The sequence below is a fragment of the Ornithorhynchus anatinus genome, chromosome 14 (assembly GCF_004115215.2).
Source record: "Ornithorhynchus anatinus isolate Pmale09 chromosome 14, mOrnAna1.pri.v4, whole genome shotgun sequence".
In the NCBI taxonomy this organism is placed as follows: Eukaryota; Metazoa; Chordata; class Mammalia; order Monotremata; family Ornithorhynchidae; genus Ornithorhynchus; species Ornithorhynchus anatinus.
Window position 1 is genome coordinate 12,558,018 of NC_041741.1, and position 18,858 is coordinate 12,576,875.

An 18,858-nucleotide genomic window follows, 5' to 3' on the forward strand; every position below is an offset into this window, starting at 1 on the left:
ACTATCTTAAAAGACTTTGAATTATCTTTGAGTCCTCACTCTCCTGCCACGGGGAATGTCTCTGTTATATTGGTCTATTGTACTCTCCCAAGCACTTACTACAGTGCTCTGCACACAGTAAGTGCTCAAGAAATACAATTGACTGACTGACTGCAGCTATCATATTCCAACTACTGCCAGTTCATGGCGGTCCTTCCTACCCATCACCATCGCCCGTCTCCTCGCCGCTGCCTCCCCTCCCCACAGACAGATAAGCCACCGGTCCAAAACCTAGTCATATCCTGGCTACCCTGTTGTTTCAGCCTTCTTGCTGGTCACCCAGCCTCCACCTCTCCCCACTCCAATCCCTGCTACTGCTGCACACAGTGGCATCGAACAGCCCACATCTCTCTCCTCCCAACTCGCCGTTGGCTTCCCATGTCCCGCTGCATCAAATGAGAGTTCTAATGTTCAGCTTCTCCAGACCCCCGACCCCATCTTACCTTTCCACTCCCTTTCCCTGCTCTTCCCCAGCCTCCTTTCCTCAATCCTCCCAAACTAGCCTCCCACTCTGGCCCCTCATTCATGTTAAATTACTGTCACTTATGAGAAGTGGTATTGCCTGGTGGATAAAGCATTGGCCTGGGAGGCAGGACTTCGGTTCTAATCCCAGCTCCGCCACTTGTCTGCTGTGTGACCTTGAGCAAGTTGCTTCACTTCTCTGGGCCTCAATTAGTCCATCTGTAAAATGGAGATTAAGGCTGTGAGCCCCATATGGAACAGGGACTGTCTCCAACCTGATTATCTTGTATCTACCCCAGTGCTTAGTACAGTTCCTGAAACATAATAAGCGCTTAACAGATACCATAAAAAGGGCCTGGGGCAAATGCAGAGAGATCCCCAAGTCCTACTGAGCTCCCTTCTCTTGGTTAAGCCTTGATCCCGCTTTTTCCAGTAACTTACCCCTATAACAAAATGAAATAATTGCCTAGGGAGAGGAAACAGGAGCCACAGTGTGATGGTTTTAGACTGGACGGGCTTCAGGCAACATTAAAGAATATAGATGACAGAGCAAAGCAGGCAGCCGGATTTGTCTGTCAATCATCCAGGATGGAAGTTTTGGGCTTTTAAGAGCTATGGGTGCCATGAAAGTGCTCATCTAACTCTGGCAGGCAGCCAGCCAAGTGTACACACCACCAGGGAAGGCTTCAGTTTGGGAGGTTTTGCTTCTTTAAAATAATGTTCCAGTCAAAGGAAAGCAACTAGCAACTATCCATACATTAATTCGATAGAAGTTACTGGGTCTCAACTTTGCCCAGAGCACTGAGCTGAGCACCTGCTGTGTGCAGAGCACTGAACTGAGCACCTGCTGTGTGGACAGTCCCCTACTGGGCCCCTAGGGTGTGCAGAGCATCATATTGGGTATCTCTGTGTGTACAGCACTGTCCTGGATGCCTTCTGTATACAGACCACTATATTGGGCACCTACTGTGTGCAGACCACCATACTGGCACCTACTATGTGCAAAATACTTGTACTGGGTGCCTACTGTGTTCAGAGCATTCTACTGGCAATCTATTGTGTGCAGAGCACTATAATGAGTGCCAGAGGACTGTATTGGGTGCTTACTGTCTGCAAGAGACAGTTTTGGGTGTCTGCTGTGTACAGAAGACTGTACTGGGGTGTCTACTGAACAGATCTCCGAACTAATCACTTGATAGAGCACAACAGGAGTAGAAGACAGAACCCGCCCTCTCGGAGACCTGCCCTCCAAGACCTCTTGACATCAGACAGATGAATTTCCCAAGGAACAGAGCAAAATTTCTTCCCCCACCAAGGGCCGTAGTTCCAGCCGCCATGTACTCCTCAGTGCCGATAGCACCCTGTTGCCTACCTGTTTTGATTGTTTTATATACAAAATGTAGATTGTGCCAGACAGTTTGGGTTAATTTGGACCCCTAGATCTTTATGGGCAATCAAATTCTAGGGAGGTGAATCCTTGGCAAACATAGGTTGCCTCTCCTCGCCAGCTGTTTTGATGGCATGCCAGGTGTCTGAGCGGGTCCAGGACTGCCCCACCCTGACCTCTCAGGATCTGGGGAATGACCATGGGGCACTGCCCGTGGGGACCACATCAGCCGCAATAGCCAGGTCTGGTCCAAGAGACTCTTTGCTTGCTTGGCACTAAGACCCTTCACGGCCCTGCAACGTGGCAGGGTGGAGAGGAACTGAGGGGCTTCCACCCCTTGAGGCCCCCCAGTCCCCAATTTGTTCCGTTAAATGAACCTTGATAATCACAAAACAGGAGATTTATAATAATCATTATTATAGCATTTGTTAAGCACTTATTATGTGTTAAGCCCTGGGGTCTTGTCTTATACCGTTGAGTCATTTCTGACCCCAAAGCAGCACCACAGCCACATCTCTCCCAGAACGCCCCATTCACCATCTGCAAGCATTCTGGTAGTCTATCCATAGAGTTTTCTTGGTAAAAATGCAGAAGTGGTTTACCATTGCCGCCTTCCACGCGGTAAACTCGAGTCTCCACCCTGACTCTCTCCCATTCCTTTGCTGCCCAGCATGGGTGAGTTTTGGCATGTAGCATTCATTCAATAGTATTTATTGAGCACTTAGTATGTGCAGAGCACTGTACTAAGCGCTGTAGCAGATTGCCTTCCACTCATTAGCCACTGCCCAAGCTAGGAATGGAATGGGTAGGCCTCTGCTTGACTCTCCCTCCTGTAGCCACGACTGGTAGAGTACTGGAAAATCTCCAGGTGTGACCCTGAGAGGAAGCCCTTGGGTAATTACAAGATAAACAGTTCAGCCCACGGTCCCTGTCCCGTGTGGGGTTCACAGTCTAAGTGGGAGAGAGAACAGGTATTGAATTGTCTGTAAGGTCCTTGTCGTCAGGCAACGTATCTGCCTACTCTTTTGTATTGCATTCTCCCAAGCGCTTAGTACAATACTTTGCACACAGTGAACACTCAATAAGTATGACTAGTGGCAAGAGCGTGATCTTGGGAGTTAGAGGGTGTGGCTTCTAATCTCGGCTCTGCCATTCATCTGCTTCGTGACTTTGGGCAAATCATTTAACCTCTCTGTGCCTCAGTTACTTCATCTTGAAACAGAGATGAGGACTGTGAGCCCCATGTCTGTGTCCAACCTAATTACCTTGTATCTACCCCAGTGCTTAGAACAGCGCTTGGCACATAGTGCTTAATAAATACCATAATTATGATTATTAAATACCACTGAGTGAACCCGCATTTTAATAATGAGGAAACGGAGGTAAAGACCAGTTAAATGACTTTCCCAAGGTAGCACAGCAGTTTGGTAGCAGAACCAAGATTAGAACCCAGGTCCCCCGACTCCCAGGTCCGTGCTCTTTCCGCTTGGCCATGCTGCTTCCTGACTTATACCATCAGTCTGCATCCTCCTCTCCCGTCGGGGTTCAGAATCAGCTCCCACACACCCCCACGGTTCCAATCGAACCCATAAAGAGGAGAAGATCGGTTTTGCAAAAATCCACATTGAGCCAACAAGGTCTCAGTCGATTAAAAGTTTTCTGTGGGATTCGATATTAGCAGTTAATAAAAATCTATCCATCGATGGAGGTGTTGAAAATAAACCTCTTATGGGGCTATAAATCACGGAGATGGCAACGGGGCGGTCCCTGTTCGTAGCATATTAGGGGGAAAATCCATAGATGAGGCATGGTTACTCCTGGCCCCTCCCCAGCTGTCCCTTCCATGAGCCCAGAACTCAGTCTAAGTAGCAAACATCATTAAACCTGACTAAATATCGCTCTGCACTTAGATTGTTTTTCAACTAAAAAGCAATCTGCAGATGCCTGCTATTTAAAACATCTAACTCGCTAATTGCAAAATCTATAGTCAGGCTTCCGAAGGATCGAAGATTTCAGTTGATCCCCTGAGCAGTTACAAACGAAGAAGTGTCTGGGTTTCAAGCAAATCCCGTCCTTAACTCGCCGGTGCTTGAATATGGGGCTCTTTTTCCTTTGGGGAAAATGACCTTCCGATCAGCATCAAGGTCTCCAACTTTTCGGCTTAAAGAAACCTTTTCTCATTTAAAGCCTGTGCCAAGTTCATTCCCCTGTAGCCCAGAGTTTTCAAAAGCAGAGGAAAAAGTAATCCAGAATTTAAAGAAAAAAAGGAAAAAAAAAAAATCCCTCTCTTTCCAGAACGAAGTTCCCCTGTCAGCCTGCCTTGGGCCTTAGGTAGAGAAGTCGAGATTAAAGAGTCAGTATTCTTTTTCATGTTTTATCTGCCAGTTTTGTGAATGTAGAAAGAGAACCGGTGGCTACACAGCTCAGCGTCCAACTGTGGTATTGAGGTTGGAGTAGCTGGGTTTGGGGACTGTTTTGGTTTCTCCCACTACAGTGAATGAAAAACTGCTTCAGCGAGCGGCCGGCGGAGGAGCTTTGGCCTCGGCATTGTCCGGCCGTCGATAAAGGTGGCCTGGAGGGTGGCTGGGCGGCAGATGCGGGAGCCCATATTTCCCGGGATGACACTGGGCCTCTTTGTGTGACTGCACGAAGTGGGAGCCTCGGATGAGCTCATCATTTCCTATTTATTCCAGGCTTACCTGAAAGCGCCACGGACTGGGAGGCTTTGTAATCCGTCCCCCAGCCACTCAAATGCCCTTTTGTACGTCGCTTTGCTAAAAGGCTCCTTTTGATCTAAGTCTTCTTCATCTCTCCAAACTGAATCAGGCCACTTCCTTCTCTTGGAAACACAAGTCTCTATTGAGAATCCTTGGCTTGGGTTTCTCTGCCCAGCCGAACAGGAAGGGGCCGTGTTCCCTTTCTCCCCCGAATTTCTGAAGGCAGACTTGTGCCGATTGGTCTTCCCAGAGGAACAGAATGATGTTCCTGCCACAAGCACCCACTCTCTTTCTGGGGGTCTCAGCTTAAGGGTGTTGCTGCCTTAGCGTTCCCAAGGAAACTGTGCATGGAGCCATGCATTTGTCAATAAAACAATGCTATTTATTGGTACTTATTGTGTGCAGAGCCCTGGACTAAGTGCTTGGGAGAGCACGGAACAACGGAGTTGGTAGATGCTCTAAAGGGGGAGACAGGCATTAATGTAAATTATGGATATGTGCACAGGTGCCGTGGGGCAGAAAGTGGGGTGAATATCGAGTGCTTAAAAGGTACAGATCCAAGCGAATGGAAGACGCAGGAGGGAGAGGGAGTAGGAGAAATGAGAGCTTAGTTGCGGAAGGCCTCTTGGAATTGTGAGCTTAGTAAGACCGAAGGTGGGGAGAGTGGTAGTCTGTTGTATATGAAGGGGAAGGGAGTTCCAGACCCTGGGGGGAGGTGGGCAAGGGGTCGATGGTGAGGTAGACATGATCAAAGTAAAATGAGTAGGTTGGCACTAGAGGAGCAAAGTGAACATGTTGGGTTGTAGAAGGAAATCAGTGAGGGAAACCAGGAAGCGGCAAGGTGATAGAATGCTTTTGTTGCCCTATGTCAAAGTCCATCCCTCTCCCCATCAAGCAGAAACTCCTGACTTGGCTTTAAGGACTCAGCCAGCTTTCTCCCCACTCAGTTATCCTCACTCCTCTCCCACTACACCCCAGCTCACACTCTTCGCTCCTCTCGAGCCTGCCTACTCACTGTGCCTCATTCTCTTCTCTCTCATCCCTGATCTCTTGCTTGGGTCCTCCCTTCGACCTGGAACTCCCTTCCCCATCACATCCAGCAGGCCACTCCTCTCCCCATCTTTGAGGCCCTTCTGAAGTTACAGCTCCTCTAGTAGACATTCCTTAATTGATCTATCATCTTCCCCCTGCCTTTTTACCCGAGCTGTAGCCAGTTCAGCTCTTCCACAGCACCTCCACCCTGACCAAAAGCAGTTGTGTACATATCTTTAAACTCTATTGCTTCTGCCTACTTGTAATTCATTTTAAAGTCTGTCTCCCCACACTAAATCGTAAGCTCCACAAGGGACTCTCCCAAGCACTTACTACAGTGTTCTGCTCATAGTAAGCCCTCAATAAATACTATCAATTCCCTTATGGTGGGAAAAGGCCCAGGAATAATACTAATTCAGATTCAGTCTGGTCTACAGGGCGTTCACCATCTAAACAAGGCAAGAGTGGGAATTGGAAGGAAGAACGTGATGAATCAAAGATTGTTTCTCATCGGGATATTTATTAAAGCATTTCCCATATGTCAAGCACTGGGCCAAACCAATAAATTCCCCAAACAGGAACAACAATAATTTTGGCAGCACGTTCCTGCTCACAGGACAGTTTTCAGGCTCCTCAATGTTTCTGGCAGGGTCATCCCCAGTCCTGCATAAAACCTGTGGTGTTTCTTAAGTGCTTACTATGGGTCGATCACTATGCGGAGTGCTGGGGTAAGTACAAGAAGCAGCATAGCCTAGAAGAAAGAGCACTGTCCTGGGAGTCATTGGACCTGGGTTTTAATCCAAACTCTGCCAATTCCTTGCTGTGTCATCTTGGGCAAGTCACTTCACTTTTCTATACCTCAGTTTCCTCAACTGTAAAATGGGGATTATTAAATACCCTTTCTCCCTCCTACTTTATACTGTGAGCCTCTTATTGACAGTGACTGTATCCAATCTGATCAACCTGTATCTACCCCAGAGTTTAGAGCGGTGTTTGACACATAGTAAATGCTTAACAAGTACAAAAATAATAATAAATAACACAATGTATGGCAGATCACAGATCACAGTGCCTGCCTGCATGGATGAGGAAACAGCAGCAGCATGGCCTAGTGGATAGAGCACAGGCCTGGGAGTCAGAAGGACCTGGCTTCTAGTCCTGTCTGCATCACTTGTCTGCTGGATGACCTTGAGCAAGTCACTTAAATTCTCTGTGCTTCAGTTACCTCATCTGTAAAATGGGGATTACAAGTGTGAGCCCCATGTGGGACACAGACTGTGTCCAACCTGATTAGCTTGTATCCACCACGGCACTTAGAACAGTGCCTGGCACATAGCAAGTGCTTAAGAAATACCATAAAAAAGGCATAGAGCAGTGCAGTGACTTGCCCAAAAGTCACACAGCAGGCAAGTGACCAGTCTCAACTTTCCCCTTGTTCTCGAAGTGTTACAGGTTGTGCTGTGGTGCAGCTTCTTCTCCCTCTTCTCACACTATAGTGGGACTGGTCTGACCGCCCCCACGGGCAGGCAAGGAGAGGGTGACACCACCCTGAGGGGGCCCGGGACCCACTTTCGGTTTGCAAGAAGCAAGGTTTCTCTGACTGAAGTTGAGGCGCTGGCAGTTGCCCACCACGTTCTGGTGGGTTTCTGCTAGGGAGGGGCCTCCGGGGATGCCTCCTGCATTCTCGCTGCGCGCCCCTCCTCCCTCCCCTTTAAGGTCAAACCTCAGAAAGGAGGATTAACCTCAGCCAAGGGATCAAAGAGAGGAGGCAGAGTTTGGCCAGTTTTCCTGCTCCCGTTTAGAGGTTGAACTAGAGCTCTGTTATGCGCTGGCCCCAGGGTGGCTTCTGTTTCAGCCAGGTGGTGGCCACCCAGGCTCAGAGTGTGAGTGTGAGAGTGTGTTTTCTGTGTGTGTGTGTTTATGTGTGTGTGTGGTGGGGTGGGGAGGTGGAGGAAGGGTTAGGGGTTGGTGCTCTGGCCTCTCGCTGGCAGAAATAGTCCAGCTGAGGCTATTAATGAGAAAAAAGAACAGCTTCGCCTACTCTCTCAGGACCCGCTACCCAATCTCCCCAACCCCCAGGCATCCCAGCGTTGGAAATCCAACTTCCCAGGGCTGGCGGGCCTGGCCGGGACACACCCCGTTCCATCCGGAAAGCTCGTTGAGTTGGTCTTTCTGGACTCTTGAGTTCTGGGTACCAGGCCACCCAGTCTGGGGCCACCAGGATGTGACCACGTTGAAAGCCCAGGGGCTCTTCTGAATGATCTGGGGTTCAGGGGGGCATTCAGTCAGGCACACTGGATTCTGGGGGTTGAAAATATGGAGAAAGACAAGCCCAGAGATTGATGGGGGCAGGGGGATGGGGGTGATTTCCACCAACTGGGCCCTCTAATGGTTTCTGTTTATCAGGCCCAAAAGAAAAAAGACCCATGTCTCCCATATAGAATAACCAGAAATCAACCAATCTGTGGTATTTACAAAGTGTAGAACACTATACCAAGTGCCTGGGAGAGTACAGTATAGTCACAGTCCCTGCTGTCAGGGAGCCATCCATCCCAAGACTCTGTGTTAAACAGGTACCTTAGGACACTGTGAGATGGATGCGCACCCTCCTTGAATCTCCACCCTGCCCATCCAATGCTCCCCTTTCCATCCCTAACTCAGCTTCTATTGCCCAGCCTAGACCTGAACTTGCTAATGCTTTCCTCCAGCCGTTTCCTGTGGGAACAGATTCCAGATATGCTGGGCCAGGGAAGCAGTGTTTCCTTTTGTTTGCTCTGCCACCATCAGGCTAAAGCGGGGTGCTCCCTTGTCATTCTTGTCATCTTACTGTGGGGCTTGATGAACCCCAATTCCGGGGTCATCTCATCTGTGCCCTTCATGGTTCTGCCATTCCGAATTCAGGTAGGCCGGTTTGTGCTCCAGGCCCTGACTGAGATGCCTCGCTGTCCCTCTTTTTGGATGGGGGTGGGAGTGGGGGAGGGCAGGCCACGCCTCTCACTTGGAACACTGCCATTCTTCCCCCCAACTTCATTCTTCAGTCAAAATTAGCAGGGAACAAAGTTGAGGGGATTTTTTTTTTAATTGGTAGTTTTTAAGTGCTTACTAGAGAAGCAGCATGGTGTAAATAATAAATAATGAAAGCATTTGTTTAGCACTTACTATATGCCAAGCACTGTTCTAAGTGCGAGTAAATAGAGCATGAGCCTGGGAGTCAGAGTCCCGGTTCTACCACTTGTCTGCTGTGTGACGTTGGGCAAGTCACTCAACTTCTCAGTGCTTCAGTTACCTCATCTGTAAAATGGGGATTGAGACTGTGAGTGCCAAGTGGGTCAGGGACTATGTGCAACCCAATTTGCTTGTGTCCCCCCCAGCGTTTAGTACAGTGCCCGGCACATCAGTAAGCGCTTAAATGCGATTATGATTATTATGTGCCAGGCACTATACTGAGCAGTGGGGTAGATGCACGATAATCAGATTGGACACAGTCCATATCCCACATGGAGCTGATCATCTTAATCCTCATTTTACAGGTGAGGTAACTGAGGCACAGAAAAGTTAAGTGGTTAGCCCAAGGTCCCACAACAGACACGTGGCAGAGCCAGCGTTAGAACCCAGGTCCTCTGACTCCCAGGCCCATTCTCTATCCACTAGGCCACACTGCTTCCCGTTTGAATACAAACGCATCGTGCTTTGATGGATGAGCAGACTGGTAAGCAGTGAGCTTCCTGTTTCCACGCTCAGAGGAGTGGTCTGCCATGTCAGAAACCTAGCAGTGCTGCCACATGGGCAGTGTGAAGAAATGGAGCCAAGATCGCAGCGACAGGATATAGGGGCTTCCGGGCCCACCTCCTCCAACCAGGACAGTTCCCCGGTCAATCAATCGTATTTATCGAGTGCTTACTGTGTGAGACCACTGAACTATAAGCTCTTTCCAGCCCACATCCCAGACTGGGGCACTTCCAGGTCTTTGTGTTTGGGTGAAGGGAACTGGGGGAAAAGCAGAAGGTTTGGAAAGGCTTGGGGGTCTTTGTGGGGAAGGTGGGAGTGTGTGTGTGCGAATGATGTTTACAGAGGTGGGGATTTGGAGGCTTAGCTATCTGCTGGTGTCTTCTCAATACCTTTGAAGGATTCTGGGAAAGAGCGCTGGTGGTGCGAAACACTATTCTCCTCCAAAGTGACTCCTTTCTTTGAGGCCACCCCCCCCAAAAAAAAATCAAAATGTACTCCATGAAACTATTGTATATGAAGCACTTATTAGCCGTAATTAAATGGACAATATGAATTTACTACGTCTTTAGGACTCTGGCTTGTTCTGGTTTAGAGCAAGATGATTAATGCAAATACATATTACTTGAGATAACCATTTAGCAGCTAATTTAGCCAAATTTATTACAGCAGTTAGAGGTTTTTCATTTTAGCAGACGGAGACAAGGACATGCCAAAAGCAGGCGGCGAAGCTGAGCGCACACTGCCCTCTAGTGGCCAATGGCGGTCGGACTGCCTCCCGAGGCCGCCCGGCCGGAGAACGGGTGCTTGGCCCAACGGGACCCAGGCCCGCATAGCCCAGGGACCCTCTTTAATAATGTTGGTATTTGTTAAGCGCTTACTATGTGCACAGCACTGTTCTAAGCGCTGGGGTAGACACAGGGTGATCAGGTTGTCCCACGTGAGGCTCACAGTCTTCATCCCCATTTTACAGATGAGGGAACTGAGGCACAGAGAATAATAATGATAATGTTGGTATTTGTTAAGCGCTTACTATGTGCAGAGAACTGTTGTAAGCGCTGGGTAGATACAAGGTGATCAAGTTGTCCCGCGTGAGGCTCACAGTCTTCATCCCCATTTTACAGATGAGGGAACTGAGGCACAGAGAAGTGAAGTGACTTGCACACAGTCACACAGCTGACAAGTGGCAGAGCAGGGATTCGAACCCATGACCACTGACTCCCAAGCCCGTGCTCTTTCCCCTGAAAGAGCTTCTCTTTCCCCGTCTCACATCCGAGGATGCCACCTTTGGGGCTCAGGGGGGCTGAGGTTCCAACCTTGATCCATTGCACTGGGGCTAAAGAATCATGTTTAACCCCTGCCCGGTGCAGCTCTGCTTCCCAGGCAATGGAAAGACCCCGTTGGCCATCCCCGGCCCTTTTCCATCGTCCCCGTATCAGGGACTGGAGCTTCCACTCTGTGCGGGCAGTGCCGTTGCCCCAGAGGTCAGTTGGCAGGGGGAGGTCCGTGGGGCCCGCTGGAACCAGATTTGGTTTTCCGCGGCTCTCTCCGCAGTCTCCCCGCCCTTTCCCTCTGCTGACCAGGGGGGATTTAGTTCATCCGAGAGCTATCAATTCTGTTTGACAAGATCAAAGGGAACAGATGTGTCAGTTCGCCGGTTGAGACGCGGGGAGAGGATCAAAGAGTCGGGACGGAACAGCCTTCCCAAACCTTTCCCATCCCCGGAATCTCAACGAGGCCTACCCAGGCTGAGTTATGAATTCATCACATACAAATTTGCCTTTCTTAGCACTTGACGTCAAAACCATTGAAAGTGTCCACACAGCATTAGGTGTTTTGCCAGTCAAGAAGATCTGTAGTCTTTTCGCTCTTCCCCTCGCACTAGAGCTGCCAGAACCAGAATAAAAACTGAGCCAGGAGTGGCAGTAACCTGCAGCGGCTGAGCAGGTGGAGCGGTGAATGGCCGATTTCTTTGGTCGCCCGAATGGCCCTCACCATCACACATGCTGAAGGGGGCGGGGGGTCGGGGGAGGAGGACTCCACACATCTCAAGGCTTGGAGGGTTTACGGAGATGAGAGTCATTTGGCGCCGGTGTTGTATTCACACGAGACCTTCCCTTCTTCCCGTTTCTCTGCAGTGCTGAATAAGGGTCAGTGTGTAACCAAGTACTACCGCTGGATGCAGAAGAACGGAGGATATATTTGGATCCAGTCTAGTGCCACCATAGCTATTAATGCCAAGAATGCCAATGAAAAGAATATCATCTGGGTCAATTATCTTCTTAGGTAAGTTGTCAAGTTTGTTCCGTCATTTCCATTTCTACCTCTGTTTCTTACGGGTTAGGGAGAGGAAGAGGAGGAAGAGAAGAAGGAGGAGAAGAACCCTCCCTCTGGGGCTCTCGGGGCTTGGAGGATGCATAGGTGAGAAGCAGCATAACCTAATAGAAAGAACACGGGCCTGGAAGTCAGAGAACCTGGATTCTAATCCTGGCCCCGCCACTTGCCTGATGTTTGACCTTGGACAAGTCACTTGACTTCTCTGTAACTTCATTTCCTCATCAGTAAAATGGGATTTAATACTTGTTCATGCACCCTCTTATACTGTGAGACCCATGTAGGCCAGGGACTGGATCTGACATGATTATCTCGTATCTCTCCAGAGTTTGGGACAGTGCTTTGCACATGACTAGGGCTTAACAAATACCACAATTATTATTCATTATAATACGTGCTGACTGCCAAACCTGTTCCTGGTGAAAATGAGGTATTGATCCCGGAAAGTGAGGGATCAGGTTGTAACTGAAGGAGCTTTTCTAAATCAGCTTTGAGAATCAACTACAAAAGTTATTAATGCTCAAATACTGGCCCTGGGCCCAGCCCCTCCTCTCCTTCAACTCCCCACCCCCGCCTCTTCGTCCTGCTCTCCATCTTGCTGGACTCAAATCCATATAAGCACCCTCAGCAAGCTACCCACAGAGTCCCCACCCCGCGTAGATTTCCATGAAAAACAAGTGAAAGAGGAGGGAGAAATGAACAGACTCAGGGGTCTGTTTCTCATGTAGCACTCAGTATTTTGGAGTTTAATACCATGCTCTGCATACCGTTAAGTACTCAATAAATATAAGTGAATGAACAATTGAATGAGTGGATCTGTGGGCTGGTGCCTACTTTTATCCAAACGTGGGCAGGTGACCATAATTAGATGCCTTAACAAGGCACGGGCCTCTGGCCTCACCTCCTTTCCAGCCATTTTGGCCTGACCTAGAATCTTTATCCACAATGAGCTGTGGCTAATAATAATAATAATAATAATAATAATAATGTTGGTATTTGTTAAGCGCTTACTATGTGCCGAGCACTGTTCTAAGCGCTGGGGTAGACATAGGGGAATCAGGTTGTCCCACGTGGGGCTCACAGTCTTAATCCCCATTTTACAGATGAGGGAACTGAGGCACAGAGAAGTTAAGTGACTTGCCCACAGTCACACAGCCGACAAGTGGCAGAGCTGGGATTCGAACTCATGAGGCTAAACCTAACTAGGTAGAGGGACCGTCTTTCTGTGTGTGCTACCCCTGACCCCTTGCCTTCATCGAGGTCATAAGGGAACAAAGTCAGAGGCAGAGAAGCAGCATGGCTTAGTGGATAGAGCACAGACCTGGGAGTCAGAAGGACCTGGATTCTAATCCCGGTTCCACCACTTGTCAGCTCTGTGTCCTTGTGCAAGTCGGTTCACTTCTCTGGGCCTCAGTTACCTCATCTGTAAAATGGGGATTAAGACTTCAACCTGATAAGCTTGTATCTACCCCAGCACTTGGAACAGTGTCTGGCAAGGCCTTAACTAATACCTTAAAAAAAAAGAAGAGAGTCATTGCCATGTTCAGGAAATCTTCTCTGACAAGCCTGCGGGTGTCCCTCACCCCTTCTGGAAGGGTTTATGGACCAAAGGTTCTGACCTTGGTGATTTTAACAGGGTGTAGCTGAGGTCCACTCTCCCCCACTTGGTTGTTTGGCCAAGCCAGACCAGTGAACCAGGCCTGGTGGTAAAGGCTGTTGCCACACTGAAGCACTGGCAGGTTTCAAATGTACTAGACCATAGCTCTCCGCATATTCAGAGCCCTTCTGAAATCTCACCTCTGCAGAGAAGCTTTCCTTAATTGATTTTTCTTCCCGGCTTATGTCTTCCTCCCAAACACCCCCTCAGCACTTTTGCACCACTTATGCACTCATTACCGCCACCATTCACTATGCCATCTGTCCATCCTCCTCCTATTCCTATCTGAAATGTATTCTGTGGCTGTCTCCCGTTAGGTTGTAAGCTCTTTGAAGGTGATCATAATAATAATTTTGGCATTTTTCAGGCCTGGGGTAGATAAAAGATAATCGAGGCGGACCCTGACTGAGCCCTGGCCCAGATAGGGATCACAGTCTAAGGAGAAGGGAGAACGGGTATTGAATCCCCATTTTACAGATGATCAAGCAATCATTCAGTCGTATTTATTGAATGTTTACTGTGTGCAGAGCACTGTACTAAGCACTTGGGAGAGCACAGTCCAAGAGATGGTAAACACATTCCCTACCCACAACAAGCTTACAGTCTAGAGGGGGAGACAGACATTAATAAATAAATTACAGATATTTACATAAGTGCTGTGGGGCTGAGTGGGGGGTCGGGGGGTATAAAGGGAGCAAATCCAGACAACACAGAAGGGAGTGGGAGAAAGGGAATGAGGGCTTAATCAGGGAAGGTCCCTTGAAGGAGATGTGCCTTCAATAAGGCTTTGAAGGTGGGGAGAGTAACTGAGGCCCAGAGAAGTGTGACTTGACCAAGGTGACACAGCAGGCAAGTGGTGGAGCCAGGTTTTGAACTCAGGTCCTCTGACTCACAGGCCGGTGGGCAGGGAATGTGTCTGTTATATTGTACTCTCCCAAGTGCTTAGTGCAGTGCTCCACACACAGTAAGTGCTCAATAAATACGATTGACCAAGAGACTTTCTATTTGGCCACATTGGGTTAAACAGGGGTTGTAGGCAGTGCATAGTCCGGGCAGACAGATCTGCCAGTGTGTACTCACCCCAGAGTCCTGGCTGCAATCCAACTTCTCTCTATCAGGCCCCCGGGGGAGGCGTCATAAGGGCAGAAGGAGCAGGGATCAGAGCTCGTGTGACAGTCTAGGCCAAACTATAGATCAACTGGTGCCTCCCCACCACCCACCCACACACACACTTCTCCAGGCTCTTGCCACAGCTCAGCCAGACAGGGGCATGGTACCCAAATCCTGCAGGTGGCAACAGAACCCAAACTACTGCAAAGCCACCTTCTCAAGACCAGTTTTCGGTGCTCACTGATAGCCCTGAGTGCTGGGGGGCAGGCGCGGAAAGGGAGGGGGCAAACCCCCAGCCACCGGTCTTCTGTGCAGACTGTCAGCTCCTTGCGGACAGGGAGCGTGTTTGCTGTCCTCTCCCAAGCGCTTAGTGCAGTGCTGTGCCCACAGGAAGTGCTCATTACTGTTTGTTTTGATTGACTGGCCCTCCCGCTGTCTCCACAGCAATCCAGAGTACAAGGACACACCCATGGACATCGCACAGCTCCCTCACCTGCCGGAGAAAACCTCGGAATCCTCGGAGACTTCCGATTCTGAGTCCGACTCGAAAGACAACTCGGGTAAGGTGTTGACGTGACCTGCTTTCCCCACCTCCTGCGCCTGGGGAGGCTCCCACGCCTAGGGTCCCCCAGGGGGTCAGGGCCGGGACCAGGCTGGATCGATCCAGCCGGCAGTGACGTCTCTGTAACCAGGGTTGAGACGGGGGCCCCCTCCACCCCTACCCCGGAGAGCTGGGCCTTCCTAGAAGGCGTGTTTGGCCGGTCACTAACAGACTTGCCTCGTGCTGACGGATGGCAGAGAGCGTGCAGCCCCTCATGCTTAGGACTGTTAAGTCAGACGAGCTCTTGACTTCTCCATCAAGAGAAGCCAAATCTCACCCTTCCCATCAGCCCCTGCTGAGGAAGCCCAGATTCCCAGTTGCAGGCATCACATCACTTCCTGGGAGCCCTCCAAGAGCAAGGAAGATGTGACCAAGCCTTGCCCCCAGTGGACCGGGGTCCCGGCGGGAAGAACCTCCTTCGGGCAGTGGGGGACTCTTCTGAACCAAAAGTGACCCCAAACCCTGGGGAGTCATGCATCTCAGCTCGGTGTTGTTTTGTGAAGTGACCAAGCCGGGGGGGCAGAGTCTCGGCCTGGCGACGCCCTGAGAAGAGTGCGACATAGTGAGTCTAAAGACTGGGAGAGAAGGGGGCAGGTGTAGAGGTCACGTGGGCTGGGAATTTTATTTTGGCCCCATATTTCAGCCACAAGACAGCAGATGGTCTCTTGCAGGCAGGACCCTGAGCCCAGTTTCCTCTACCAAATGTGTAAGTGAATGAATGCTCACCTTCAGTGGCATTCAGAGAGTTAGGGGAGGAGACCATCGCATCCCCCAGGACCTTGCGGGGGATTTGGGTGGGGGTTGTTCATTCTGCAGTCTCCTGGGACTGCTCGCGGACCTGCGCGCCTCCAGGACTCCTGGGACTCTGACTCGTGACTCTGCTAATGTGGATTCCGGTTTTGCTGCCTTCTCCCCGTGCCCCCCACTTCTGGTTCCCTGCCTTTCCTGCACCCTGTTTCCCATCTATGACTCTCCCTTGTCTTCCAACTCTTCCTTCTTTTCCCCCACCTTACCTGTCCCTTTGTCTCTCCCCACTCTCCTGCCTTGCCTCCACATCACCTTCCCCCACTCCTCTCCTTCCCTTCCTCCGCCCTCCACAGAGGACAATGGGAACTCCAAGTCGGACGAGAAAGGGAACCAGTCGGAGAACAGCGAGGATCCCGAGCCGGACCGGAAGAAGTCGGGGCACCCGTCGGACAACGAGATGAACTGCAATGACGACGGCAACAGCTCGAGCAACCAGGACAGCCGGGACAGTGATGACAGCTTCGAGAACTCGGACTTTGAGCACCAGAAGGCGGCGGCAGAGGTGGCGGCGGCGGAGGCGGGAGGCTTCGGCCCACTGGGGGCCATGCAGATCAAGGTGGAGCGCTACGTGGAGAGCGAAGCGGACCTGCAGCTGCAACCCTGCGAGTCGCTCACCTCTGACAGCGCCAAGGACTCGGACAGCGCGGCCGAGGCGGGTCCCCAGGCCTCCAGCAAGCACCAGAAGAGGAAGAAGAGGAGGAAAAAGCAGAAGGCCGGCAGCCTGGCCCGGCGCCGCCTGTCCAGCGCCTCGAGCCCCGGAGGACTGGACTCGGCCCTGGGGGACCCGGCCCCTCCGGCCCGGCTGCTCCCCTCGCCCAGCGGTGCCTCCTCGGGGCTCAAGATCAAGACGGAGATCTCGGAGCCCATCAACTTCGACAACGACAGCAGCATCTGGAACTACCCGCCCAATCGTGAGATCTCCCGGAACGAGTCACCCTTCAGTATGACCAAGCCCCCCGGCGCCGACCACTTCCCCTCCCCGCAGGCTGGCGCCAGCGCCAGTTTACACGTGGCCATCCCCGACTCGGTCCTCACCCCTCCCGGGGCCGACCCTGCCGCCGCCGGCCGCAAGGCCCAGTTCGGCGGTCCGTCGGCCCCGGGCCCCGGGGCCTCCGACCCTCTCTCGCCCCCGCTCTCGGCCTCCCCCCGGGACAAGCACGCGGGGGCCCCCGGCGCCTCCAACTCTTTGTTGTACACTGGGGAGCTGGAGGCCCTGCAGCGGCTGCAGGCGGGCAACGTGGTGCTCCCTCTCGTCCACCGGGTCACGGGGACCCTGGCGGCCACTGGCAGCGCCGCCCAGAGGGTCTACACCACCGGCACCATCCGCTACGCCCCTGCGGAAGTGACTCTGGCCATGCAGGGAAACCTCCTCCCCAACGCCCACGCAGTCAACTTTGTCGACGTGAACGGCCCCGGCTTCGGGCTGGACCCCAAAACGCCCATGGAGATGCTCTACCACCACGTCCACCGGCTCAACATGTCAGCGGGGCCGTTCGGGGGCACGGTCAGCGGGGCCAGCCTGACCCAAATGCCCGCGGGCAACGTGTTCACGACGGCCGAGGGACTCTTCTCCACGCTCCCCTTCCCCGTGTACAGCAACGGCATCCATGCCGCACAGACTCTGGAGCCCAAGGAGGATTGAGCGGCGGCGACCGCGTGGCTGTGTTCGGCGTTCCGCCCCGAGGCCTGAACGCTGTTTTCCTTTAGCCCTCTTAATTCTAGCACTTTGAATTTGAGCAGGTCAGCTTAGTCTCGTGACAACGTCGGTCCCGTTCCGTCCCCCGGTGTCCGTCCCTCCCCCGGCCGTCCTCCCTCCCTTCCTCTCCCCCCGCCCCCGGCGTCCTCTTTAACTTGACTTCTTATTCTTTCACATGTAAAGATATTTTTATTTTGGCCTTCAGAGGGTCAGGGTGCCAGTTGCCTGACGTTTTGCCCTCTTCTGCGATGGGTCTCGTTTCCTTGGCATCTCTTCTGAGATGCCTTTCACGAGGGGTGGTACCCGCCTCTGCCATAGAATGCTCGGTGTCGTGGTAAAGAGATTTTCGAGGGACAGACATTGGTTTTTCTGGCGGCGGATCTTGATGTGATCGAGATCGAAAGAGACGAGCGGAAACCGCGGGCCCCCGTTTGACTGAGTCAGATGGAAAGGGGCCTTCGTTCCTAATTCCTTTAAGAATAGGGGGATAGTATTTTAGAATTTTATGCAGAATTTAATTCTCTTTTTACGGTTCAGATTTTCTTACTTGCACATAAAAAAAATAATAATAATAATTTGGGTTCTTACAAACTTAATTTCTGGCCTGTGACTAGAATGTTGAAGATGAGTCGGACTAAATGTTAATTACCGAAACATTAACTTAATTTCTAAAACCATGGTGCTATCATTTATTAATCTCTGTAATTAATGTCTTCATCCAAAATGCAGCTCGCGGGCTCAGGCTGGGAAAGGAGGGAGTTATCTCTTGCTCTGGACTCGGTTGCTGCAGTCTCCTTGGTTCTTTCAGACCACCCCCTCCACACACACACAAACACACACACTCCCCACCCCAACCCTCCCCCCCTTCAATGACACGTGTGTGTGTGTGTGTGTGTGTGTGTGTGTGTGTGTGTGTATACCAGCCCGGCCTCCTCCCCTTCAAACAGAGGGAGCTGGAAAGGCTGTTTGGAAAACTCCACTCAAATGGCTTGAGCAGTTTTAGGTGCAGAGCGGCTTTCGATTTTTATCTTTTTCCTTTCTCTCGGGGACATGGAGGGAGCTGAGACCGATTTCTCAACTTCAAAACACCTTGGAGTCAAAAGCGGAAACCACTCACTTCACCTGGTTCGTTTTCCAGTCTTTGCCATAGAGGGCAGGGTTAAGGGGGTTTTGAGTTGATTGGGTTGTGCGGTTGTTGGTGTGGCGGGTTTTGTTTTGTTTTGTTTTTTCCCCGTTTTTCCCTCAGTTTGAGTATTGAAACCTATCGGTTTTAAAACGAAAGAATGGGTT

General features: G+C 51.1%; 1 protein-coding gene and 1 non-coding gene across 4 annotated transcripts in view; one reads left to right on the forward strand and one right to left on the reverse strand.

The window, feature by feature from the left end:
- Positions 1–18,455, forward strand: part of NPAS3 (neuronal PAS domain protein 3) — a 671,384-nt gene extending 652,929 nt beyond the window's left edge. For all 3 annotated transcript variants that reach the window (XM_039914095.1, XM_039914093.1, XM_039914094.1), the window contains 3 exons: positions 11,502–11,649; positions 14,909–15,024; positions 16,166–18,455. In XM_039914095.1, the coding sequence (XP_039770029.1) occupies positions 11,502–11,649; positions 14,909–15,024; positions 16,166–17,514 (1,613 nt within the window). In that variant the 3' untranslated portion in view covers positions 17,515–18,455. The remainder of the gene's footprint in view (positions 1–11,501; positions 11,650–14,908; positions 15,025–16,165) is intronic.
- Positions 2,637–2,774, reverse strand: LOC114816845. Its single transcript, XR_003764650.1, has one exon. It is a non-coding gene; the product is annotated as a small nucleolar RNA SNORA7 (small nucleolar RNA).
- Positions 18,456–18,858: the final 403 nt, after the last annotated feature.